This window comes from Grammomys surdaster, unplaced genomic scaffold (assembly GCF_004785775.1).
Source record: "Grammomys surdaster isolate TR1022 unplaced genomic scaffold, NIH_TR_1.0 126013, whole genome shotgun sequence".
NCBI lineage: Eukaryota > Metazoa > Chordata > Mammalia > Rodentia > Muridae > Grammomys > Grammomys surdaster.
In genome coordinates, this window is record NW_021620828.1 from 208,058 (window position 1) to 236,016 (window position 27,959).

The following is a 27,959-nucleotide window of genomic DNA, read 5'->3' on the forward strand; positions in this document are numbered from 1 at the left end:
TCTAGTCTTAAGAGTGAGATGATTCTCTCCCTCCGTGGTCGTCCACGCTCTACAGAGAACACGCCTATGAAATAGTACCAGGAGACACACGAGCCATCAAAATCATCAAACTTTGGAATGGGCAGGCACAGAATGGTTCTTGGAGGTGCTGGATCTCCTGGTAAAAGTGTCTTATTTCTATTTATCCTTTATTTGAGTTATGAGATGTTCTGGCAGTGAATGAATGTGGCTGGCATAGGAGAGCAAAGAATAGCAAGGGGCAGCCGGGTCCTGTGGACATGCTTTTCATCAGCCATAGTTCCCAAACTGAAATCGTAAAGAAGGAGGCAGTGTTTTCATGAATCTTATGAAACTGCTGATGTGAAACCAAGTCAGAATCTGAAGTAAGCAGACCTGTCCTGGGTATGAAGCAAGGTTTGTTAGGAGAGATAAAGTGTAGGAATTGATACTGACTAAAAGTTGATTTCCAATAGGAAATTTGGAAAACCAACTCAGTGCAAAATTCTACTTCATGACGTGCACAGACCAGCTAAAATCATTCTGCAGTTTCACATGAGTCCTGAATTGTGGTCACTGTGGAGCTCAGAGCTGTATGGCACTTTTTTTTTATGCTGTATGTGGGGATGATAAGATTAACATTTGGGTATTTTTGGATGTAAAGTAGACTATTTGTCACACAAATGAGAATGTTATGTAGCAGGTCCTGTTGGTGGAATGGTTGTGATATAAGAAATACCAGCCATTCTTCCATGAGGTGGTTAGGAAGCCGTGTGAACCAGATAGGCATGCAGGTGGGGGCAGCATGTTTAATTGATGCCAAGAAGGTAGAGGGACAGAGAGCTCTGAAACCTGTCCTATAGTCTACAGAGGACATGGTCGAGAGCTAGTTTTGTTGATGCCTCTTTCAGTAGTGCAGGCTTAAGACCTGCCTTTAAAATTTGCTTCCTTGCCCGGTGTATTCACAAATCCTCACTCCTGGGCTGCACAAAAGCAATTGTGTTTATTTCCGAAGCTATTCCACCAGCCCTATCATTCTTGATCTGGATCTTTCCCATTGGCCTTCCATTCTGAAGGAAGGGTCTTTCTTTGTATTGATTTAGTCTTTGCCAGATCCCAAACTCTGGACCTCCTTTTCTCCAAAGTCTCTTGTTAGTAAACTTCACTCCTGCCCCTTGTTTCACAGGTTGTAAAAGGTTTGTCCGTCTAGGTTTCTTCGTTGTGGCCGTGAGCTCGCTTCTCAGCGCCTCTGCTGTCACTAACACTCCTGGTAAGTATTCTGTCCACAACTTACTTTTGGGCCTTATCTTACCCTGATATGAACTGTCAGACTAAATCACAATTCCCCTGTATGGTAAACAGCATCTAATAATCCATCCTCTGCAGAGCTAAAGAACCAAATATCAAAACTACACAATTATATTCTAACCGAACCTGAAATGATTAGCATGCTCTTCCCTCATATAAAACAACCCCGTGTTACATAAAGACTAAAAGCAGTGTATAGCAGACTGAAAGAAAGGAGAAGAAAGCTCAGAGTTGTTTGGACAAAAGGGAGTTCCGGAAACACTTCAATAAATTTAAAACCTAAACATGACATTTAAAAAAAAAAGTGTTGCAGGAAGCCTGGCCACCAGGTTCCTCGGTTAAGCCAAAATAATAGCAAAAAAGCAGCTGAAACAGTCTGAGAAAGGGGGGAGGGAGGAGAAATGTTGTTGCTGTTGTTGTTGTTGTTTATTGTTATTGTTGTTGTTGTTTATAATCATAGATAATAGGAAAACAACTCTCTCAACTTCAGTTTTAAAAGACTAGTTTTAGTAGATTTTTTATGAGTAAAAATCCATGCAATTTTACATAAATATACAAAATGGTTATTTAATTCCCTTCAACTATTTTCTCCATCCACATAAAGTTACTATCAACTCGATTTCTATTGAGTTTGTGATAGGAAGAAACATACATAGTTCATCCTGAAGGACTCTGTGCGCCTTATTTTAGATGGTATAAATTGTCACTGCTTAGGCTACCCAGCCATACAACTAAAATCCTAGGTAGCACCATGCCGTTAGCTCTCCCAGGTTTACTATTGCTCCACTTGAAGCATGTGGTACTAATAGTTCCATCTGGAAGCTATAAAATGGCCTTCTTCTATTGTACCATGGTGGGATCAGAATGGGTCCCAACTCTGATTCTAAGTTATATGTAAGTAATCTAAAAAGTGGTCATCTGGTCTTTCTGACAATTTGCTGTGTTAACTTGTTGCTTGTTGCTTGTTGCTTGTTGCTTGTTGCTTGTTGCTTGTTACTTGTTACTTGTTACTTGTTACTTGTTACTTGTTACTTGTTACTTGTTTGTTACTTGTTACTGTGTTGACTTGTTACTGCAGGAGGAATGAAAAAGGAACTGAGACTGGCCGGTGGTGAAAACAACTGTAGTGGGAGAGTGGAACTTAAGATCCATGAGAAGTGGGGCACAGTATGCAGTAACGGCTGGAGCATGAACGAGGTGTCTGTGGTTTGCCAGCAGCTGGGATGCCCAACATCTATTAAAGCCCTTGGGTGGGCTAACTCCAGCGCAGGCTCTGGGGACATCTGGATGGACAAGGTTTCTTGTACAGGGAATGAGTCAGCTCTTTGGGACTGCAAACATGAGGGGTGGGGAAAGCATAACTGTACCCATGAAAAAGATGCTGGAGTGACCTGCTCAGGTAAGGCTTGCAAACCCCATACACATATGTCTAATTCAGCTTACAGTGTCTCTTGGATTCAATGTCCCATTGAATTCCAGTGCAGTTATTCACTGATGCTAAAACTTCACGCAAATCATGTAATGTTTCTAAGCTTCTGGTAACTCAATAATAAGACACATGCCAACCTCTCTGCACACTCTCTGGTGTATAACAAGTGCTGAAAACATTAGTTTCTTCATGGATTCCATCTTTCATTACCAAGTAGACTCAGCCATCTTCACTTCTTCCTCTTCGTTTATTTTATTATTAATCATTACGATGAGGTAACAAACGTAGCATTCATAACAAATTTCAAAACTATAAGAAATCCTTGCAGTCCTTACCTGTAAATAGGACTGATATTTAGCTGTAGCTTAAGTGTGGCACCCTGTGTTCTGATTTTCTTACATAATGAAGAGTGAAGTTAAACTTACTTTTTGAAGTTTATAAACTTAAAGGTCCAACCAGAACCTGATAAGAGAAAAAGAACTGATAGCTACTCATGGGCTTGCTAGTTTCATAGAGATCTGCTGTCTGTATTTGTGAGATCCTTCACCTAGCTCTTGCTTAATCTTCAGCGAGTTCACCCCTTGGCACACTAATCAACAGGAAACTGATTCTGGGCTATTCCCTCTACGGCTCTGCCACTCATGTCTTGGCTTTGCCATCTTTCTAGGTTCTCAAAAATGCTCTGTCCAGCAACTGAGCCTCAGGTTGTTGATCTGTGAAGTGGGCTAACAATGATAGTATATAGTGCTTAAACTCGTAAGGATTGAACAATACTATATGTGATACACTTATATGTACATTGATTGTGACCTGTTATAATTATCAATTATTATGACTCACTGCCCATGATGAAAACAAGCCTTGCTAACTTGTGGTCTTTGATTGGAGTTTAGAGCTCATAAAATTTAATTTCTTGTTCAAGAAGATGCTTCTAAAATTTTATCCAACTCCACCCTCTCCAGTGTCCCCAGACATCAACCAAAGTCTTCTTTCTTCATATATTTTTACTCCTCATAGAAATTCATGGCATGAAGAATAAGTTTCATTGTAAAAAAAAAAAATTAAGGAAATAAAAAACTCCCTTTTTGCTGAAAATGATAGTAAATTCCTTGGGAAAAAAACAATCTTAGAGTCAGAAAATTGAAATAAATTACATTTTTTTCACAACTTTTAAGAACTTGATAGCACACAGTGTTTTGAAGACTGTTGTGTTTATTTTGGTATTTTAGTCTTTTCTTATTTTCTAATTTCAAATTCAACATCAATTACTCATTCTTAGAACTCTTTTAATATGAATAGATTAAAATAAGGAATCTAAGCATCTTGTAAATGACTATTTTTCTCATTTTCAACAGCTTGATTAGAAGGCCAATTTACTATTTTCTGCTTTTTTTGTGAATAATGTGTCATATTGATCTTTTCTATAGTAAAGAGTATTCTGATCTATAATACAACTTGCTTGGAAAGCAGATGTAGAGAGAAATCCTTATTGCTCACTGAGTTTTCACATGCTAAAATTCTCTGATATGTGGAGATGGGCAATATCTAAAAGCCAAACACTAATTTTTAAATTCCAAGTATCCAGGAAACCCTAAGCGATTAGCTGCTTATGAATGAATTTCACTTCCTAACCTCGGTGTCCTCTCTAGATGGATCTAATTTGGAGATGAGACTGGTGAACAGCAGGGGCAACCGATGCTCAGGAAGAGTAGAAGTCAAGTTCCAGGGAAAATGGGGGACGGTGTGTGACGACAGCTTCAGCAAAAATCATGCTTCTGTGATTTGTAAACAACTCGGATGTGGAAGTGCCATTAGTTTCTCTGGCTCAGCTAAATTAGGAGCTGGTTCTGGACCAATCTGGCTTGATGATCTGTTCTGCAATGGAAATGAGTCAGCTCTCTGGGACTGCAAACACCGGGGATGGGGAAAGCATAACTGTGACCACGCTGAGGATGTTGGTGTGATTTGCTTAGGTAAGGACAGCTCCGGACTTTCTGCTCTCTGTGATAGACAAAACAAAAAGGTACCAGAAGTATAAGCTTTTGAGAACATAATGAAGTCAGCCTCTGTCACTTCACTGTTGTCTAAGTTGTGGCCCCAGCTCTGATACTTGTGGGTTCACTAACTGAAATCAGAAGACTGCAATAGTCGTAGGGGGGCCAGGGAGGAACTGGAGCGATGGCTCATTAATTGATAGTCCTTAAAGCTCTTGCAGAGGACTGGGATTCAGTTCTCAGCAGCCACCTATGATACACGACCACCCGTAACTCCAATTCCACAAAATCTGATCCCTTCCTTGATCTCCAAGGGCACTGCACATGCTATGTGTACATTTGCTCAGGCACACACATATACATGTAAATTTTTTAAAATAATAAACAACGTAGTGATTAGAAAAGTTAAAAGTAACGAAATTTATTTCTATCATAAGGAGAATGTTTAGGCAAGGCTTGATAGGGATTGAAGATGGAGTGAGAAGGGGCAAGAGGGGACTGAGTGGCGGGGTGAAGAAAGGAGAGACAGGGGTAAAGGAATCAGCAAAGTTTTTAAGGCTTTTGTACATGTGAAAATTATATTCTGAGCACATTTCCCCCTCATAATCTCTTATCCTTTCCTTGTCTTTCTCCCTCCTGTTAGAAGTCACTGTTGCTTTTAGACTTTTATTTCTACACCCAAGTCACTTCTAAATAAGTAGATGAATGATATAAATGAGAGAGAGATTGATAGGCAGGTATAGACAGACAGATAGATACATAGGTGATAGATAGGTAGGTAGATAAATAGATACTTAGATACATAGGTAGATAGATAGATAGATAGATAGATAGATAGATAGATACATAGACAGATAGATAGATAAATAGATAGATAGATAGATGATAGATAGATGATAGGAAAGTAGATAGATGATAGATAGATAGATAGATAGATAGATAGATAGATAGATAGATAGATAGAGGTACAAATATAGAAATATCAGAAACATAATTGTCTATGTCTATGTAAAAGTCTCTGAACCACCATTGAAACAACATCTGCTATTTGCCTTTCTGAGATTGCTTAAAAGCAAACCACTGTCCTCATCACCCTCTGTCACCCTCCACTTTAGCCACAATGACCTACTCCTTCTCAAAGCATCAGCTCAAACCCATGGACTTAAATAATAAAAGCAAAAGTGCCAATACATTAGCACCCCACAAAGGCTCAGGCTATCCATGAGCAGGTACTGCTTCGCTGACTTTAATATTCCACACAGAGTCCCAGGCTGTAGGCTTGTGTTTGTCACAGGATACTCTTCAGAACCAAGGAAGGTATTGTAGCGGATGTGGAATACAGACGGTGAGATGAGTGGGTTAGGCAGTTCCTTCTCCCTCTGCTCTGCCTTTAAACTTAGAGTATTCTGGTGGTTATTTTTCTATTGCTGTGGTAATATGCCATGATCATGACAACTTAAAGAGGGAATCTTTTATTTGGGCTCCAGGGTCTAGAGGGATAGGTAGGTGTCCATCACCATCACAGTGAGGAAGCATGACAACAGGCAGACCTGGTGAGTGGAGCATCAAGGTGAACACCCACACCTTAAAACACAAGAGTGGAGCAGAGCAATGACTACGAATAGTACAATGCTTTTAAAGCCTTCCCCCAGGGGCATACTTCCTCCAGAAAGGCCACACCTCCTAAACATCCCCAAACAGTGTCACCAACTGGGGACCAAGTGTTCAAACACCTGAGCCCATGAGGGAACATTCTCACTCAAATCACTACAGATACTCACTGAAGGGCCAGGTACACAGCACAAGCTGGGTAATGTAGCCAGATCATGACATTAACAACGGAAGCAAATGGTGGATATTTACCCAAACTGGAGTAAGAGGTGAAAAACCTAAACACGGGGAAATGTACTTTAGCAAATTAGAGTAAGCAGTTCTAGCACCTACAGTGGTGACCAAACAAAACTGACTCTGGACAAATCTCTGAGACACTTCCCAAAGTAAGAACTGCGTATTAAAACATCCTTGCTGCTACACACCTATCTTTAGTGACTTGCAATGGAGCTGTAGAACAGCTGCCTCAAACCATCCTGCCTCCCCTTCTTTAACTCCACTAGGACTGGTTTTTAAACACCTCATTTTCATTTCCCTTCTGCCAATTTGTTGTTTGTTGTTGTTATAGAGGGAGCAGATCTGAGCCTGCGATTGGTGGATGGAGTATCCAGATGTTCAGGAAGATTGGAAGTGAGATTCCAAGGAGAATGGGGGACCGTGTGTGATGATAGCTGGGATCGCCGTGACGCTTCCGTGGTGTGTAAGCAACTGGGATGTCCGACTGCCATCACTGCCATTGGTCGAGTTAATGCCAGTGAGGGATCTGGACCGATCTGGCTTGACAATATTGCCTGTGAAGGACATGAGCCAACTCTTTGGGAGTGTAAACACCAAGAATGGGGAAAGCATTACTGTAATCACAAAGAAGATGCTGGTGTGACATGTTCTGGTAAGTTAGAACAAAAAGCAAGACAAAGAGGTATGACTAGTGTGACAAGTGAAAATCATTAATTCGTTGTTGGGAATTCCTTCATAGCTGGGAAGAATTTGACATGCTCTTCAGAGGAGGGCCACTTGGCCCCTTTTTTTGTATTATTAGGAGTACTGTTTGGAAACACATCTTAAATTCTAAATCTATATGGAACTCAGAGAGTTAGTATTTCAGGAATGAAGTGTGTGTGTGTGTGTGTGTGTGTGTGTGTGTGTGTGTATAATTAATATTTTTAGTCCTTAAGAACTATGTACCATTTCTATATGGAATTCACAGTCAACATTTGTTTATTAAGGCCTCAGTAAATAGGTAAGCCAAAATTAGATATGGCGGTATAGGCCTGTAATCCAAGCTACTTAGGAGAGAAACTAGAGCAGAGGGTGGCAAAGGTAAATACATTCTGGGCCACTTAGTGAGATCCATCTCAGTAAGACTTAAAACAAAATTATAAAGAGGTATCGGGAATACAATCCTCTAGCTTATAAAAGGGACTAGGTTTGAGCCACAGTATTATCAAGAAACAAGCAAACAATAGGCGCTGGGTAGATCATAGTTCCCAGTGTCTGCAAAGGAGGGGAGTAGAAAGTCTTTCGGGAGCTACCCTGCCCAGGTTCCCTCTGTTTATGTTTCCTCTGCAGATGGAGCAGATCTGGAACTAAGACTTGTAGGTGGAGGCAGTCGCTGTGCTGGGATTGTGGAGGTGGAGATTCAGAAGCTGACTGGGAAGGTGTGTAACCGAGGCTGGACACTGGCAGATGCTGATGTGGTTTGCAGACAGCTTGGATGTGGATCTGCACTTCAGACCCAGGCTAAGATCTACTCTAAAACCAGGGAGACAAATACGAGGCTATTTCCTGGCTCTTGTAGTGGAAATGAAACTTCTCTTTGGCAATGCAAAAACTGGCAGTGGGGCGGCCTTTCCTGTGATCATTTCGAAGAAGCCCAAGTTACCTGCTCAGGTGATACTTTCAATCCACTTGTTAAGAAGCAACTTAATTCCAAGGGTACTATAGACACTGTGGTCATGGTTCACTTCTTATGCTCCTGTTTCAACCTTATGAGTCAGAATATGCAGGTGCATTGCTTGTACTAATGATAGAATTGGGATTTTTTTAGCCTCTTCCTTTGAATTGTTTAAAGAGTTATTTATTTAGTATATATACAATATTCTACCTATATGTGTGCCTGCATACCATAAGAGGACACTAGATCTCATTATAAGTGGTTGGGAGCCACCATGAGGTTGCTAAGAATTGAACTCAGGACCTCTGGAAGTATAGCCAGTGCTCTTAACCATGGAGTCACCTCTCCAGCCCCTAGGGTTTATTTTTAAAATAAATCTGATTGCGCTATTTCCCTGAGAATAGTAATGTACTTGACACATATCATTATGCATCTGTATTATGCATATGTGACATATTGACGGACATAAATAATTATTCTTCAACTAACAGTCTATCGGGGTATGGAGAGATGGCTCAGTAGGTAAAGCTCTTACCACACACTCATAAAAACCTGAGTTCAGACTGACAGCACACATCAAATTCTGGGTGTCACAGTGCACACTTGTAAGCTCAGTACTTGTGTCTGATCACAGTTATTCTCAAAGTTGGCAAAAGAATGCTATCCAGTAATGAGGTCAAAGGGCCCACTGACAAACACTGGTAGGTACTGATGTCAACCTCTCCCTGCCATTGTTAATCTCAGATGTAAGGACATTTGAAACCTATGGCTAAATGAAAGCAAGGACCAGAAGGTTACTTTGCTAGGGTGCTTGCTACTTCTGTTGTGCAGTACCAATTTTATCTTCTGCTTTGGCTGCATTTTATGATCAACTCAGCTAAGAAACAAGACACTCGAGATGTTTCAAATGATGACAATGTATTCATCTTTGTGTATATCATATACTTTGTTACTGAACAAAAAGAGGAAGTCCTAGCTACTCTTCATTCAGGTTCTTTAGAGAAAGAATAAATGTTGATTTAGTGTCATTGACAGGTTAAAACTTGTTATTCAAAAGAATCTATGCACAAAATTCTATTTATTGGCTCTTATATAAAAATCAATGAAGTCATATGTTTGTTGGGAAGAAAGAACCTTTAAAAAGCTAAGACTCCAGCATTCTGACCATATATATACTGTGATCTAAAGGTGTTGGTGGGTGCATGTTAACAGATTCGCAAAATCAAAGCTGAAAAGATGGCGTCCCAAAGTACCCTGTTTGGATGGAAGATTTTGGACTTAGATTCAAATGTTTTAGGATTGGGGAACAGAAAGAATGTGTACAGAAAGAATTTGCTTTCAAGCACATTACACATTTTCACAGAGAAAGGAAGCTCATTTGGTTTGGTTTTGCTTTTCTCTGATTCTAATTTATTTCATTTGAAAGGCTACATGTGAATACTCCAGAAACCTAAAAATTTAGTTTGACCTGATCTCAGAAATTGCCTTGACTTAAAGATTAAGTCTGATACCAACACACTCACAAAACTTTTGACCTAAAATGTGTCCTGCCTATAAGAAGTGCAGGGACAAAGATAGAGCAGAGACTGAGGGAATGGCCAACCAACCACTGCCCCAAAGTGAGACCCATCCCATGGGCAAGAACCAATCCCTCACACTATTAATGACACTATGTTATGCTTGCAGACAGGAGCCTAGCATAACTGTCCTCTGAGAGGCTCCATCCAGCAGCTGATGGAAACAGATGCAGAGACCCACAGCCAAATACTGGACAGAGATCAGGAAGTCTTATGGAAGAGTTGGGGGAAGAACTGAGGGACACAGAGGGAATAGGGACTCTACAAGAAGACCAGTGAAGTCTACTAAACTGGTCCCTTAGGGGCTCCCAGAGACTGAACCACTAACCAAAGAGCATACATGGGCTGGACCTAGAACCCCCACACACATATGTAGCAGATATACAGTTTGGTCTTCATATGGGTCCCCAAACAACTGGAGCAGGGGCTGTTCCTGACTCTGTGGCCTGTCTGTGGGTCCTGTTATCCTAACTGGGTTGTCTTGTCTGGCCTCAATGGGAGAGGATGTGCCTAGTCCTGCAGTGACTTGATGTGCCAGGGTTGGTACCAGGGGGTTGCTCTATCTTCTCAAAGGAGAAGGGGAAGAGGGGTGGGGAGGGATTATGGGGGCTAGGAGGAAAGAGGGGCTGCATTTGGGATATAAAGTGAATAAATAAATTAATGGGGTGGGGGAAAGAAGAGAACTGTATGCATACTAGCCAGTGACATCTTAGGGGGATTTTATGCTCACCCAATTCAAATTAAGAACTTTCCAGTTCAATAATCATCAGTTATTTGTATATAGTATTGTTTGCTTTCAACTTGGTCTGCATTTAGAAATCATGGGTTCCTCATCTCATACTTGGATAAGAATTCACTTTATTCGTAAAATGCCATCAGGATGAGACATTCTATTTATAATGCAGAAAGTAGTCATATCTGGAACTTTTTCAGAGATATTTTAGTGTAAGGTAAAAGACACGTGATCTGAAGTGTACACAGAGAGTACAAGCACCGCAGGGGCTGAAGGGCTGTCTGTCCATCTGTACCACAGTGAGGACGGCATCAAAGGTTTGCACAGGCATCTGTGAAGGATGTTTGCTCTTTAGAAGGTCCAACCTCAGATGAACTTCTGGTTTTTAAAGGAAGTGAATTTGAAGTAGTTCGTGTTTTCAAGACACTCAGTGGTTTCTGGTATTAAAGGAAGCCCTGCTTGTCTTGATGGTTAAACTTCATGGTATGACGAGGAGTATGCCCCAGCCTGACCAGGAGCACACCCCAGCCTAACGAGGAGCACATCCCAATCTGAGTTCCATATCTTACTACTTGGCATCTCTTTTGTTTACATTTTAAAGCCCAGCTACACTAAGTGGCTATAGGTTTGTTTTCTCTCTTGGTCCTGGAGACACAAGATCTAGGAGCCCGATGTAGCTCTGCCCTTCCTGCTGACAGATCGAATGGAGCACAGAATACAGTGTGGGGCTGGCAAGGCGGAAAGAGCCTGCATGCACAGGCCTGTTTGTCTATGGACCACTGTGATAAAGGCCTGTCAGAAAGGAATGGGAAGAGGACAGGAAAGTCACAGATATCAAGTGTTCCACTTTTTAAAGTCTGGTGTTCATTCAATGCTCCAAACAAAGATATGTTGAAAACCTACATGTAGATGTTGATAAAGCTGCTGTCGACTTCTGACTGCAGCAAGGGCTGGGCCGGCTGACAGAGCCCAAACTGGGAACAAACTGTGCTTTATGAATAAATGCAAGTGAAATGCTAGAAGAAAAGAGAAGTTCTGATCTTACTTTTCTTCAAAAGCCTCGAGATTTTGGCTCTTAGAAGGACGGGCCCGGTGAAAAAGTCAAGAGCCACAATTTGCTATTGCTCAGTCTAGACAAAACCCAGGAGGTGCAGTGTGAAACTACAGAGAACCCTGGCTCCTAGTCCCATGATGAGCAGAAATGTGGAAACTGTACCTCTCACCCAAATACTATTGTTTTTCAGGCCACAGGGAACCCAGACTGGTTGGAGGAGATATTCCATGCTCCGGTCGTTTGGAAGTGAAACACGGAGACGTGTGGGGCTCCGTCTGTGATTTTGACTTGTCTCTGGAAGCAGCCAGTGTGGTGTGCAGGGAATTACAGTGTGGGACAGTCGTCTCTATCCTAGGGGGAGCACATTTTGGAGAAGGAAGTGGACAGATCTGGGGTGAAGAATTCCAGTGTAGTGGGCATGAGTCCCATCTTTCACTGTGCTCAGTGGCGCCCCCGTTAGACAGAACTTGTAACCACAGCAGGGATGTCAGCATCGTCTGCTCACGTAAGACAAAGAATATCTTCAATTTGCCCCTAGGCTGTGAAAGAGAGAGGGTTAGGGAGTCATGGATATCTTTTCTAAATCCCGGTCTCCTTTCAGGATACATAGATATCCGTCTGGCAGATGGCAAGTCCTCCTGTGAGGGAAGAGTGGAGCTCAAGACACTCGGAGCCTGGGGTCCCCTGTGCAGCTCTCACTGGGACATGGAAGATGCTCATGTCTTATGTCAGCAGCTTAAATGTGGAGTCGCCCTTTCTACTCCAGGAGGAGCGCATTTTGGGAAAGGGGCTGGTCAGGTCTGGAGACACATGTTCCACTGCACAGGAACTGAGGAGCACATCGGGGATTGCTTCATGACTGCTCTAGGTGCGCCGACCTGTGCCGAAGGACAGGTGGCCTCTGTAAAATGCTCAGGTAAGAGGATGAAGGGCAGAGCCAGTGATGAGCCTCTCCACAGCGGTGTGCTTTAGAATCAGATGAGCCTGAGTCAGGGATGAAGCAAAAGAAAAAGAAAGTATGTCTGGGAAGTTCATGAGACCTGTGCTAGAATAGTAACTTTGTCTTATTAGAAAGCACATGTCCTTCATTTTCATCAACCTTATTGCTGTCCAGTGCTTACTGCAGTGGTTCTCAACCTTCCTAATGCTGTGTCCCATTAGTACAGTTCCTCATGTGTGGTGACCCCCTCCAACCATTAAATTATTCTCTTTACTACTTTATAACTGTGATTTTGCTGGTTCTGAATCATAATGTAAAGATATGATGTGCAGGATATCTGATATTCCATCTCCTGTGGAAGTGCTGGTCCTCTCTCTGGGGGTCGCGACCCACAGGTTGAGAACTACTGGCTTACTGTAGCCGACTTCTGGGGGCCCATCCACCTCACCCCTCCATCTTCCTCCTTCCTCTTTCTCAAGCTATGCTTGTCCTCAACTCACCTACGGAACTCTCCATCCGGTCCTTGCTCTTCACCCTTTGTATCTAACATTCCTGAAACTTTGGGTGTTTTCAGGAAACCAATCCCAGACACTGTTGCCATGTAGCTCATCATCTTCGGTCCAAACAACAAGCTCTACCATTCCAAAGGACAGTGACGTCCCCTGCATAGGTGAGAACCCAGGATGGATCTGTGAGAATGACCTCAAACCTTTCCAAAATGCACTTTATCCTTATCTTCATTTCTCTTTCCAGCAAGTGGCCAGCTTCGCTTAGTAGGTGGACATGGTCGCTGCGCTGGGAGAGTAGAGGTCTACCACGAGGGCTCTTGGGGCACCGTCTGTGATGACAGCTGGGATCTGACTGATGCCAGTGTCGTGTGCAAGCAGCTGGACTGCGGCGTGGCTATCAACGCCACTGGTTCTGCTTACTTCGGGGAAGGAGCAGGAGCTATCTGGCTGGACGAACTCAACTGCATTGGGAAAGAGTCTCATATCTGGAAGTGTCATTCCCATGGCTGGGGACGCCACAACTGCAGGCACAAGGAAGATGCCGGCGTTATCTGCTCGGGTAAGTTCTGCACATAACTCCTGGTCACAACTGCGTTTAAAATGACTAAGGAACAAAGGGTAGTGAATATCAACCTGAAATATTCCCCCGACACTCTGCTCAATCATTTCCAGAGCTGGGAGCCCCAAAGCATTTATTCAGTGTGTTGGTACAATCTCATGTGTTGGCTAGTATACTGTAAAGAGAAAATACAGAAACAGGCCTGGATATCATAACATTGTTAACACTGAACTGCTTTTTATAAATATATGTACAACTATATGTTGGATTCAATGGCACACTTGATAGTTACAATATAGATATGGTAGATTAAGAAGAACAAATGTAAATAAATTCTATATAATATTTACAAAGGAGATAATTACCATATTAAAATAAATCTTAAAAGCAGATAAATGCATTCTATTTGCCAATGGAGCAAAATTTACCGTAAAGAGGTCATTCGTTGCCTTTGCTTTGTACACAAAACAAGCTTCAGAGATCTTCGTGAACCAGAAAAACGCCCCTAGTTGCAGTGTGTTAGGGAAAGCAGGAGTGGGACTCACTGGACGAGTGAAGTGGAGCGATTCTATACTGGAAGCAACCAATCCCTATTTAATGACCTAAATCTGCTAGAGGGCATCTGTGGCGAAGCGGTGTGTCAAAAGAGGAAATGTTTCATCTTAATGCTCACAAAACATTGGTTTTAGCACCTGTGTCTCGCTAAATGTTAAGTATCAAAGACATTGACCCAAAACCCACATCCACACTGAGCGTCCGAGAGGATTCATCCACCTAAGACCTCACTTGATCATAGAATGAATGTACAGGCACTGATTCTTCACTGCCATAGTCCTGAAATACATAGTTTACATGTTAATTAAAACCAAGCGAGAATGGAATAAGACTCCTTGAGTTAAAATTAATTTAGGGAGAATTACATCACTGAAAGGAGTTCAGAGGCTTTGATTGAATCTCATAAGTGTCTTCAAGTACTGACAGTCTTCAAAAGAGATCGCTGTGTACAAAACTCCAGATTAGAGAGCCAGGTGGTATGTAAAAACTGATACTACATTTTACTAAGATCTTTTGGTCTGTTCAGAAGTTACTAATGAGTTATTAGGAGTTGGCACATTGAATCCATTACAGCCATTTCTAAACTTTTTTTTTTTTTTTTGGTTTTTTCAAGACAGGGTTTCTCTGTGTAGCCCTGGCTGTCCTGGAACTCACTCTGTAGACCAGGCTGGCCTCTAACTCAGAAATCTGCCTGCCTCTGCCTCCCAAGTTCTGGGATTAAAGGCGTGTGCCACCACCGCCTAGCCATTACAGCCATTTCTAAGTTAGAGAAAAAGAAATATTTTTTTCAGAGAAGTTGTTGTTCTTTTCCCCCAGACTTCATGTCTCTGAGGCTGACCAATGAAGCCCACGAAAAGACCTGTGCAGGTCGCCTGGAAGTGTTTTACAATGGTACATGGGGCAGTATTGGCAGCGCCAATATGTCTCCAACCACTGTGGGAGTGGTGTGCCGCCAGCTGGGTTGTGCAGACAACGGGATGGTGAAACCTACATCTTCAGACAAGACACCATCCAGGCCCATGTGGGTAGATAGTGTGCAGTGTCCAAAAGGAGTTGACACTTTGTGGCAGTGCCCCTCATCACCTTGGAAACAGAGACAGGCCAGCCCCTCCCAGGAGTCCTGGATCGTCTGTGACAGTGAGTATTCATTTTCAATAGGAAACTTCCGTTCTAGTCTCACTATCCCCCAACCCACAGACATTCTCTGGTGTTTAGCTGTGGTCCTAATTTTTAGTCTTGTATTTATCTAGTCATCAAGATCATATATTAATAGTGACATTACAATAAAATATCTGGAAAACTTCAAAATGTTCCATAGCTTTATAAATTAAAACATTTTTTAAAGTTATTTTTTAAATGTCAGGTTTTTTTAATTTTTCTGTAAAGCTTTCTTTAAGAATCTTAAAATTCCTCAATTTATTTGGAATATCAAAATAAAGCACCTTTATTAAGAGTGAAGACAGAGAACATAACCGTAATTTTTGCAAGGGAAAACCAACTTTTAACAATATAAACTATTTATTGTTTCCAAAATCAATACCAGGTGGCTTCCTTTTATGTTACAAAGATTAGCTGCCCAGAAGAAAAGTTCTTGTATATGAACACATGGAGGTGCAACTTTTAATGCCTCTTATTTATTTTAAAAAAAAAAAACAAAGACAGCGTAGAAATTATATTAAAATCTTATCCCAATTTAAAAATATCTTTGGATACCTGTTCCCTTGGTTGCCTCTTGCCATGTGTTGCTGCCCAGAATGATTCCAACCCTGAGTTAAGGATTTTCAGTTAACTTTTGTTACAAATGTTACAGATTTTTAACCATACCCAATAGCTATAATCAATATAAAGAACATAGTAATCTCCAACATTTAAGAGCAGGCAGAAACAAACACATAGTGGCCACATACATTATACATTTGAAACAGATAAAGCTTTTCTTACTTTCTGCAGCTATAATTTCAAGAAAGGAGCGCCTTGTTACCTGCTGAATCCAATTCTCATAGGCACAGAGGTTGTGTAGCGGGAGCAGGCACCGGCTTCCTGACAGGAGAGAGCTGGCGAGCTGCTAGTTCGGCTTTAAGAGCAGCTTGTACAGATGCCAACACCCCCACACACCACCCCCAACTTCGCTGTCAGCTTGATCCAGGGGAAGAAGGTGGGGCTATCCCTGTGGCGCTCAGCTCCTAGCTGTGGGTGCAGGGCTCCAAGAGCATTCATTATCAGTTTAATCAGTTTTTGTTGTCTCGATTTAGCTTCTTTTTTTGAAAATTCTTGAAATGGGTTAATACTAAGTCAAGGGGTGAATGGTCAGCAGATGAAGTGTAGCCCTTTTTTTTTCCAAATATGAAACAGAGCAACAGTCAAGCTAAACGAAACTACAGACACAAACTGACTGACATGGACAATCCGGCGTGCCCAGAACCAGAACCAAGTGCTACCCCAATGGGAACCAGTGTGGGGCAGGACGTCTCAGGTCCATTTCTGACCCTATGTCCAATTTTTCCTTTCTTGGGTCCCAGACAGGTTCCAACCAGAAACCAGAAAACAGATATAAGCTTACTTCCGGTTGGTGTTTGGCCAGAATGTTACAACGTTTTTAAGCTCCAAAACCACAAACATCTGTGCCAAGTTATCCCACCAATAAGGATTTAGGGATAGGGGACTGCCTTAGGAACATGTCTTTGTGGTACATTTTATACGGTTCCCATTAGCTGGATTACTTAACCATGGCAACTTGCCTAGCATTCATGTCTCAACTTGTCAACCACGATGTCAGTCACCCATGTACATATCTCTTCTGTCAAGCAGGATGTCAGTTACCCAGGGAGGTCTTGGGAACTTAAACTTTATTTGACCCCTATTCAAAATTTATTTTATACAAAATGGCTTCAGTTTGGCTCCTTCTTACATCACTTTCTGAGAAAGCGTGAGATTTTATTTCCCTGTTCAAATCCTTGCTTGATTTGTTAGGTCTCACTAGACAGAGATGGGTAGCTTCCAGATAATAGTCAGGATTGGAATAGCTGGATTTATGTAATCGTTATATGTATATACAAGATCAGTGATCATTATTCCAGATCTTCATTCAATTGCCTGAAAGTTCTATTTGATTGAATTCGCTAAGAAAACCAAGAAACAAAGAACACCTGGTTAATAAATAGATCATTAAAAGGCCTACTGTCCTTTCCCCACATTTCTTCCAAATATTTAACCTTGCTACACTGGTATAAGACAAAGCTCAGAAGGGTCAGTCCTGAACTATCTTTTCATTATGCACCTCCTTAAGCTAGGAGACTGATATTTCTGTCCACATCACTTTTGTCCACGTGAGGAAATTTAACTTTCCACGTGATTCATATTAACTTCATTCACCTGCAGTTTCTTGAGTCACGCTATGATTCTTTTAAAGTAATATCTTAATAGTTCTTTGAAAATTTCATGCTGTGTGTTTTGATCGTATCCACCCATCTCTCAACTCCTACCAGATCTACCCTATCACTCTTCATACCCAACTTTGTCTCCTCTTTTATTTTTATAGCCAGTTGATGCTGCCTAAATACTCGTAGGCGTGGGTTCAACCTTGGAGCTTGGTCTTACCAGGGTTTATACCCTTAAAGACAATGATCGTCCCTCTCCCAGAACCTATTGATTGCTGATAGCTCCTCAGCTGGGATGAGACTTCTCCCCCACCTGTCTTCTCCATGTTGGTATTGTTGTCTGGCTTGAGCTTCCACAGGTCTGATGTATGCTGTCACAAATGCTGAGTTCACATATGCAGGTATCCAGAATATACTGTCTCCTTGTAGTCACCCACCATGTCTAGATCTTACAATCTTTGCACCCCATCTTTGGCAAAAATCCCTGACAAGTTGTAGCTCTCAGTTACCCTCCCTCCACTCTTTCCTCTACCCTGTCCTCCCATTTGCCACCCCATTTAACCCTTCCTTTTCCACTATTTCCGTTTATCCTTCTATATCACTGCATTCTATCTCCCCACCCAGGGAAATATTCTCCCTCCTCATGGTCCTATTCTAGTTTCCTGACCTCTATGGATTTCCCAATTGAGATACACATGCCCAAAGACTCAAAGCTAGCACCTACAGATGGAACTAAGCATGTGGCATTTATCTGTGGGTTGTTAGCTCACACAGATGGTTGTTTCCCACTTCTACTGTTCGTCTGAAATGGTCCTAATTTTATTTTTCTTAACAGCTGAAGAATATCCCATGGTGTAAATGTACCACCTTTTCATTTTCTGTTCATCAAGTGATGGACATATCAGTTGGTTCTATTTCCTGGTCATCATGACTAGAGTAGCAATGACCATGGATGACCAAGTATCTTTATAAGATATAGGGGGCCTTTGGGCGTATGCCCAAAAGTGGTATAACTATATTTTCTGGCAGATCTATTCCTAGCCTTTGAGGAATGTCCACATTGATTTTCATAGTGTCTGCACCAGTTTTCTCTCCTACCAGCAGTGAAAAACGTGCTCTCCTTTCCCTAAACCCACACCAGCCTCTGCTGTCATTCATTCTATTTTTTATTTTAGCTGTTCTGACTGGAGTAAGATGAAATCTTAATGTCATTTTTTTATTTACATTCCCCTAATGACTTGAGATGTTAAATCTTTTCAAAATATTTCTCAACTATTTGTGTTTCATCTTTTGAGAATTCTCTGTTTTGTCCCTTCCCCTGTTTTTTAAATTGGGTCATTTGTTTTGTTGACATTAATTTTCTGGGTTTTTTTGTGTATTCTAGATACTAGTCCATTGTCAGGTTTATAGCTGGTAAAGATTGTTTCCTCTGCTGCTGGCTCCATTTTCACCATAATAATGGCCTACTTGGTTGTACAGAAGTTTTCTGTTTTGTGTGGTCCCATTTGTCATCCAGTTTGATGAAAGGACATGTACTTTTATAAAAGAGAAATTTTATAAACAGTGTGATTTTTAAACCCTGCGTTACTTTTTATACATTTTATTAATTCTTGGAGATTTTCATGCATGTATACAGTATATTTGGATTATGTTCACCCCTTCCATTCCTCCTCCAACTCCTCTCAGATCCAGCTCCATAACTCCCCTTCCAACTTCATGTCATCTTTAATTTTTTTTTTATCAACCCACTGAGTCCAGTCTGCTGCCCATGTACTCATGGGTGTAGATCCATCTATTGAAACAAAGTTAACCTACCAGGGATCACATTCCCAAAGAAAACTTACTTACAGGCCTCCAACAGCTGTCAGCTGCCAACACTTCCTCAGTTAGAGTGGGCACATGACTTCCCTGCCCCACACTGTAATGTTGACTGGCTTGATATTCTGCAGTAGCCACAGCTACTGTGGATTCAGTGGCCCTGCCATATCCAGAAAAGATTGCTTTGCCTCTGTCTTTCTCAACCTCTGGACCTTACAATCCTTCTACCTCTCTTCCTAAGATGTTCCCCAAGCTTTGGAAGAGAGGAGTATAATATCGATGTCTCATGTATGGCTGTCACTCTCTGCACTTTGACCAGTGCACATTAAATAGTTTTTAAAGCACTCAAATCTTCCTATTTTATAGCTTTTCAGAAGCTTTCAGCTCCTCAGGAATAAGCCAGATGTCTCTGATTTTTTTTTTTTTTTTTTTTTTAGACAAAATAAGACTACAGGGAGGGCATACAGACTGTTCTGGACGTGTGGAGATCTGGCACAAAGGTTCCTGGGGGACAGTGTGTGATGACTCCTGGGATCTTAATGATGCTAAAGTTGTATGTAAGCAGCTGGGCTGTGGCAAAGCTGTGAAGGCTCTAAAAGAAGCAGCGTTTGGTCCAGGGACTGGACCCATATGGCTCAATGAAGTGAAGTGTAGAGGGAATGAGTCTTCCCTGTGGGATTGTCCTGCCAGACCGTGGAGTCACAGCGACTGTGGGCACAAAGAAGACGCTTCTGTGCAGTGCCTCCCAAGTGAGTGTCCACAACCTGCTTTGAGCTGGACTCTTTAGTAGCAGGGATGAGTCAGGCTTTAAAGTGTGGTGTATGAATGGTTGATCCGACAACAAGAGGATCTGATGGGAGGACAATTGTGATGTTTCTACCTAAAGCGGAGGTTCCCAACCTTCCCAATGCTGCAACCCTTTAACACACTTCCTCATGCTGTGGCGACCGCCCCCAACCATAACATCATTTTGTTGCTGCTTCATGACTGTAGCTCGCTACTGTTGTGAGTCGTAATGTAAATATCTGATATGCAGGATATCTGATATGTGGCCCCCAGATTGTGATCTAAAGGAAGGGTGAGAAAACATTTACTGTTATACAGTGGCTGTCACAGAAGACAGGCAGATAACCTATGTATCTGTGTGCAGAAGAGATACTGGGAGTCGCAGGCTTGAAGGTGGGAAAGTGAGCTTCACTTGCTTAAGCGGCTGTGAAGGTTCATACAAAGAGATTGATATTTGCTTCGTTCATGGCCCCCAGAATTGAGTACCATTCTCTCTTCCCCTGCAGGAATGACTTTAGAATCACAGCATGGCACAGGTATGTCAATGACATTTATAAATGTGGAATTAATTTATAAGCATGGGACTGTGCGATTTAGAATCCCTCTTGTTCAGGGGAAGGGAGATACCCAGGAGGGGTCCTACCTGCTCAGAGAAGAAGGGAAGGTAGAGGGGGAAGAGTTGTGGGAGGGTATAACCAGGAGGGGGCAGTGAGCAGGATGTAAGGTGAATAAGTAGTAGTAATAATAATAATAATAAGTGAAAATAACAATAATGATTAATAATTAATAAAAATAGAATCCCTCTTGCTTAGAAAACTTTGGGTCAGAAGGAATCCTGAGGATTAGAGCTTAATTCAGGGCCACGGAAAAAAAAGCTGAGATTTTATCATCGTTCTAAATATTTGCCCTGCTTAGGTCACTCCACTCTCACTGCGCTCTTGGTTTGTGGCGCCATCCTGTTGGTCCTTCTCATTGCCTTCCTCCTGTGGACTCTGAAGCGACGACAGATTCAACGGCTTACAGGTCTGAGCCAGTGATGAGCTCTCTAACATATCCATGGGATAAAGGGATTCTTCGAATAATTATAAATAAGCAAATTACTCACGTATGAAGTGACTAGAAAGCAGGAGGCTACGAGAGGTTTGAAGAGATTTTTGGAATACAAGGAGCAAAATTTCCTTCGGGGGGGAAGCAGAGAGAGAAGCTCTGGCTACAATAATGGACTCTGCATTCTATATGTTTAATTGGTGTAGTTAATTAACAGAACTGGTAGTTTAGAATCAATATACAATTTATGCTTTAAGGTGAAGATTTGCCCATATTTAATTTTCTCCAACCATAACAACCTTAATGTAAAATTGAATTATTCTATCAAGCCATGTGCTAGGATCTAAAGGTGAGAAGGGGGATGATAAAATAATAAAATATTTTTGTTTCATGGAACTTCTGGTTTAGGAGAGTATTGATGTATGGCAGTGCAGTGCTCTATTAATATGAATGAGGAATAAAGTGACAAGAAGAGAGAGGTTATCTGCAGTAGAAAGGAGGATGGGGGGCTTCTGAGAAGCCTCTTGGAGACAGATTTTAAAGAGAGTTCAGATAATTGAGCAAGAAACATTCCAGAGAAAGAGGATACGAGCACGTACAGGAAAGTATAAAAGATGACACAGTTGTTCTCGTCAAGAGAAGTGAGGATCAAGTAAAGACGCTGTCTGCCAAGCTAGAGAAGAAGGAAGGAACAAGTTATGAAACCCTTGTATCTGAGGGGCCAACATTGCCTGTTCGTTAGGAGTACCTGTGAGGGAAGCGAAGGGATCAAGCTGTGCTTTCGAAAGAACTTTGAGCAAGCGCATGAGTGAAAGGTTGGAGAAGGCCCACAGCGTTGACAGAAGCAGCCCCGTGGAACAGGAAAAGGCTTTAGAATAAGAATGAGGGGAAGAGGATGCACTTTCAGTCAGTCACAGAGCAGTGTTGACTTCCTTGGTAGGAGAACGAGTCATTACACCTTGATGTAGACAATTTCCTATCTCATGCAAGTAGGCTGGTTGAAAACAACAGCGTAGGTAATGACTGGGTATGTTTACGTTGCTGGTAAGAGGCTCGGATGAAGAAAGAATGGTTTCATGGGTGCCTACTGATCCCTAACTCTGTTATCAGTTTCCTCAAGAGGAGAGGTCTTGATACATCAAGTTCAGTACCAAGAAATGGATTCGAAGACGGATGATCTGGACTTGCTGAAATCCTCGGGTCAGTGAACTGTGTAAAAGTCTAAAGCTTGGCACTTAAACAAGTGCCCGCAATTGAGGCTGAGCATCCTACTTCGATTACTAGTTGAGAAAGTTCTAGAACCCTGTAATGGGAAGTTTGTGATGCATAGGAAATTTTAAAAAAAAAAGGAGGGGCGGGATAAATGTCTCACAACCAGAACATCAAGAAAGGCAGCCGCGAGCTGAAAATTCTTTTTAGAGAACATAAATTGTAACCACAAGGAAGTCTATCTAGCCTGAGAAGCCGATCCCTGAGAGGGTTGCACCAACCAAGCAGCATACTATGCCTTGGACCTCATTTTGCTGAAACAGACATCCATTTTCTAAAACACTGCTATGATGACTGTTTAAATTTTCTTTTCTTTCTCTTTTTAAAAATAATTCGACTGTGTATACTTAAGGTCTGCAACACGATGTTATGGAGAACACAGAGGCGCTATAAAAGTTACTAAACAAAAGCAAGCAAGCATTTCCATAGTCTCATAGGAATCCTACACACGGCACCGTGTTATCGCTACTGCGCATGTGCTGCACGGGAGCGCCTACATCCACTCTCCAGTGCTCATTTTGTTTGCATCCCGCCACCTGTGTCTTTTCCTTCCAGAATCCACTCCCACTCCCTGTTATATCTGTCCTTGAATTTGATTTTAAAGTTTAAAAGTTCAAACTTTCCATAGTCCATCTAGCAAGACACCATAGCTGCCCCCAGGACCAGCCTTGGCTTTCATTCCAGAAGAAATGCCCTAATATTCACTGTCCTCGCTCCTCGGGAGCCTTCTGAGAGGGACTTGCCTTGGTTCTTCAGTCTGTTGCTGCTGCTATGTCAGATGTGTATTTAAGGAGCAGGAATGGTGCTGGGCCTCTTAGCTCACACCTTTTGGCTGCCTGATGACAGGCAATATTTATATGCTTTAAAGGGCTTCTCAGACACTTGAGGCCAGGGCTGGCATATATTCCCAGTAATTACCTTCTTCCTTCCAGAAAATTCCAATGATTCGTATGATTTTAATGCTGATGGACTAACGTCTTTGTCTAAATATCTTCCTATTTCTGGAATAAAAAAGGGGCCATTCAGAGGCACACTGAAAAGGAAAATGATCACTTGTAATCCACTGAGGTGAGTGAGAATTTATTCATCATTATTCAAAGCAGTCACACTCCTCTGGAGACAGACAACTCCTCTTGATTTAGAAAGAAAAGACTGCATATAAATGTGTTTCCAGATGAATATGCAAATGTGTATATGTCTATACATACGTATCTGTGTTCAGATATAGATCCACTCTTTGTAAATATGACTCAGCCATTGCTAAGATGTGTGTGTGTGTGTGTGTGTGTATGTATGTGTGTGTGTGTGCTTATCAAGAACATCTATAAGGCTAAGGAAAAGCAGGGTAAGTAAATATTTTGAAATGTTACAGGGATCCTGTCAGGCAATTAAAACATTTGTATAATTTATGCTATGATAAAGATTATACAAGACACTCCAAATGACAGAAAATCCATTTAGAAGGTTTCAAGAGATTATAAGAAGATGTGATATTTAAGTTAAATCTTAATCACAGGTGAAACATAAATCTTTCCCAGGAAAGGGTATAATATGTACAAACCATAGAGACAGAGATGATAGTCGCACTTTGAGGAAACAGGCTTCCACTCAAATGAACACATTATACACATTTATATCTATGCTTAAGCAAGACATGTTTGAATTCACATTTTACAAATTGTCTTCCATAAAGAGAGTTCAATCAAAATTATAAAAACTTAAAAAGTAAAAAGACTAGAAGTTTTGTTGACTGAAGGCCTAAAATCAGCCATAGGCCTAAAATCAGCAATAGGCCTGTCATACATGTATACTAACACCAAGTCTTGGGTCTCAGTGGAAAAACATTGAAACAGATGGCTATAAGCTAATGTAAACAGGCAGCTTTTGTGGAAATTTACAAGCCTGAGTAGTCATAGACCTTGTAAATAGGTAGCCTTGGCAGACAATACCAACTTAGATGAGGACAAGCGAGTCATAGGCAGAGTCATAGTGACTTGTCCCCTGAACCTTCACCCAGCCAATACCCAGTTCTGAAGATGTCTGTATTCCCCCTGAACACCCACACTCCATTGTCATCCCCTTCCCCACATCCTGCCTTTCTGTCATCCCCTTCCCCACATCCTGCCTTTCTGTCATCCCCTTCCCCACATCCTGCCTTTCTGTGTTTATAACCCCTGTGTGAATGAATTACGATTTGAGAAAAAAAATAAATTATAAAAAAATAAAATAAAAAAATAAAAACATGGAAAAAAATTTAAAAAATAGAAGTTTTGTTGAGATTTACATTTTTAAAAGATTGATGAAATGAGTTAGTAGATACAGTTTTCTGGTTTTTTTCTAATTTAAGTAATTAAGGAATATAGTTTTATATAAATATCATATGACTTGTGAGAAATTTAAATGGAGACAAAGAGTAACAGGTAGAACTCTTGGAACATTTATAAAATATAAGGTGTTGGGCTGGGGTGTCATTTAGGGGTAGAGCACTTGTCTGGTCTGTACCAGGTTCCGAGTTTAACACCAACTCTATAATGAAAAGAAAGGCAAATGCTTATACTGTGAAGTGTTAATGTCCACAAAATATAAGGAATTGCATGTGTGTGTGCATGTGTGTGTGTGTGTGTGTGTGTGTGTGTGCGCGCGTGTGTCTTTAAGACACATGAAGGTCTTAAAGTTTCTACGGTGCACAAACAGTGATTAGTGTTAAGGTATATCTATGCTCATTATGCATATATATACACCTGTGTGTGGTGTCTAAGGAACAGTCAAGTAAAGCTATGCAAAAGTATTTTTCACAGAATAAATTGAAATAAAAATCTGAAGGCACTGGAGAGATGACTCAGTAGGTAATGTTCCTGCCATACAGCAAGAGGACATCTTTAAGTTCATATCCCAGAATTTATGTTTAAAAGTCATAAGACCAGCACTGGAGGAGACAGGCCTATCCTTGAGACTCAATAGCTAACTGACCTAGCCAAATCCATGAGCTTCAGATTCAGGGGAAGACCTTTCCTCAAAACACTTTAAGATGGAAAGAGACACAGGGAAGACACTTGACATCAGTCTTGGGTTTCCACACACATGTGCACCCACATGCACACACCCACATTAGCAAGTGTGACACAACTGATAAAAAGTAAGCAGATGAATAGAATGAGTAGGAAACTACTTTGTAATGAGATCTTCATGTAACTCAGACTAATAAACATTTAAAACAGCACCAAGACCTATTGCCGGTGAGAACTGAGAGGAGCCATTTAAACCATTTAAGCCATTTAAACCACTGCTGCCAGAAGAGACACAGAGCCCTCAAGAGCACAATCTACTGACCCCGTTAGACAGTGAAATGACGGAGAGCTTTATAAATCCTTTCGGTCCACCTATGAACCTGTGAGCACTCTGCCCATACAAGTCAAGTCACGAATATAAAGACCTTTGTCAGAGGCTGTCATTTAACATTGTCACTCATGGCCAAAAAGTAAATAAATAAAAATAAAGCAAATGTCAACTGACAGCCCAATGACTGGAAAACCTCTGGTTTAACTCTAAAGAGGGCAATCGCCCAACTGTTAAATATGATCCTGCTCACACATTAAGTAAAATGTTTGTATCGGTGACTGAATACATTTCTGTATAGGTAGAAATTGTTACAATTTGAACTATGTTATAGACAGAGACTCTAAAAATCTGACCTTTACCCTCAAAGTACATTAACATTTCCTGGGGTGACAGCTCCTTCTTACACAGCGATCACTGTGAGACAGCTGCTGCAGGATCACAGGGGTGTGGCCTTTTGGAATGGCATTTTTTTTTATCTTCTTGGGTTTTGTGTGTGTGTGTGTGTGTGTGTGTGTGTGTGTGTGTGTGTGTTTCACTTTGTTTTGTTTGTTTCTTTTGAGGCAAGGACTTACACTGTAGCCTAGGCTAGATTCACACTCAAAACGTAGACCAGGCTGGTTTCACACTCAGAACAATCCTTCTGTCTCAACTTCATGAATTGTAGGCTCACAGGTGGCACCACAGTGTCTGACATTTTGAATGTCATTTCTTGATCTTACTGTCCCACCATGGAACAAAAGTGATTTTCACACACACCAAGGCTCAAACTTCTTTGCATTTAATTCTCTCCTCAGCAAAGGTACTATGTATTCTCGTACAAATAATTTGGACATATATGGGATGATATGATGCATTCTTCTACGTAAAAACAGAAATGACCTTTTTCTACTTACGGATTAGGTTGGCATTTAAGAAACCTTGACATGACAGCCAGCTAAAAGGAACAAGAGCCCATCCAGCACAGATGACCACAGCTGCATCTTCATGCTGTCCTTTGTGACCTGGTATTCTACTGAACCTACAGAAACCATATTTGTGAATGTGACCACTTAATAGAGATGGAAGACTTTTGAGGGAATTAAATAAACAATATTGCTATTCCATGGTTTCTTTGTTTTGTTTGCTTGTTTGAGATAGGGTCTCATTATGTAGCCCTGGCTCCCCTGGAGATGGCTATAGAGGGCAAGCAAGCCTAGAATTCACAGAGATCTGCTTGTCTCTTCCCAAGTGCTGGGATTAACTATGTGTACCATCACATGTGGTTTAACCATTTTGTCTTGATTTTACAAATTTCTGGTTGGGTTTTTCTGACTTTTTTAGGGTTTCGTGAATGTAAATGATGTCTTTTCATTTGTCATTCTAATTTTCAAATATTATAAACTTCCTTATAGTTGAGTTTAAGAATAATTTCCTTATAACCAAGTCAAGTAACTTCATTTTCACTTTGGATTTTTTAATAAAGGGATATGGTCATTGTGACCACACACACAGCAGCTGTGACCAGTATGAGGCCTTCAAAAAAATGTTTTAAAAATAAAATAGAAGAAGGGGGAGGGGCATGAAAGTAGGAGTGGGGACTGATTGAGAAGAGGCTTGGAGGAAGTGGAGGGGGATGAAAGGCTAAGTAGGAGACTCATGTGGTCACAGTGCATCGTGTCCAAATAGGACATGTCCAAAAATGTTAATAAGGAAGGAATGGAAAGCAAGCTGTCCTGTGGCCAATCCTTTTTGTGGCTATAATTCTGCTAGCTGACATGAAATGCATAAACGTACTTGATAAGGAAAAAGACTCAGTGGTTTAGTTATCCAGTCCTCAGGAAAATATCACAGACACTAAATCCACACATAAACTATGAGGATTCTTTACAAGTACAACTAGTGTAAATTAAGCTCAAATATTATGAGAAACCATATTAACATAAATATAATGATAAATCTTAACACAAAGACAGTAATGCTTAATTCAATTCAATACTAAGCTGCTTAGCATCTACAAATTTGTTGAATATTCCAGTCTCTTGAACAACTTATTTTTTGATTAATTATATTAGAAATTATAAATACATACCTATCATGAAAAATTGACATTTTCAAAGTCATATGTAGTGAGATGGCTTAGCTCAAGCTAATTAATACACATTTCTTTAAGCATGCTTTTCTGTC

The 27,959-nt window shown here is 41.1% G+C and overlaps 1 protein-coding gene and 1 long non-coding RNA gene across 5 annotated transcripts; one reads left to right on the top strand and one right to left on the bottom strand.

Moving 5' to 3' along the window:
- Positions 1 to 5: 5 nt before the first annotated feature.
- On the top strand, positions 6 to 26,902 carry Cd163 (CD163 molecule). 4 transcript variants are annotated; one of them, XM_028754418.1, is made up of 17 exons: positions 6 to 160; positions 1,184 to 1,267; positions 2,384 to 2,704; positions 4,384 to 4,707; positions 6,908 to 7,228; positions 7,909 to 8,229; positions 11,788 to 12,102; positions 12,199 to 12,513; positions 13,112 to 13,207; positions 13,291 to 13,605; positions 14,977 to 15,297; positions 19,793 to 20,104; positions 20,648 to 20,677; positions 21,057 to 21,164; positions 22,299 to 22,388; positions 23,390 to 23,525; positions 26,697 to 26,902. In XM_028754418.1, the coding sequence occupies exons 1-17, from the start codon at positions 118 to 120 to the stop codon at positions 26,716 to 26,718; spliced, it is 3,474 nt and encodes a 1,157-aa protein (XP_028610251.1). In that variant the 5' UTR covers positions 6 to 117; the 3' UTR covers positions 26,719 to 26,902. The 4 variants fall into 4 exon arrangements, with proteins under 4 accessions (XP_028610251.1, XP_028610253.1, XP_028610252.1 ...); XM_028754420.1 differs by having other exon boundaries at positions 23,473 to 23,525; XM_028754419.1 differs by having other exon boundaries at positions 1,208 to 1,267.
- On the bottom strand, positions 10,646 to 13,196 carry LOC114609984. The gene is made up of 2 exons (XR_003709621.1): positions 13,038 to 13,196; positions 10,646 to 12,581 (listed from the first exon to the last, which is right to left on the bottom strand). It is a non-coding gene; the product is annotated as an uncharacterized LOC114609984 (long non-coding RNA).
- Positions 26,903 to 27,959: the final 1,057 nt, after the last annotated feature.

Excerpts from the sequence above, each read along its gene's own strand:
- Cd163 (XM_028754418.1), top strand. The coding sequence starts at position 118 with ATGGGCAGGCACAGAATGGTTCTTGGAGGTGCTGGATCTCCTG. Across the intron at positions 2,705-4,383 it reads TGCTGGAGTGACCTGCTCAG|ATGGATCTAATTTGGAGATG; the intron begins GTAAGGCTTGCA and ends TGTCCTCTCTAG. Across the intron at positions 21,165-22,298 it reads ACAGATTCAACGGCTTACAG|TTTCCTCAAGAGGAGAGGTC; the intron begins GTCTGAGCCAGT and ends CTCTGTTATCAG.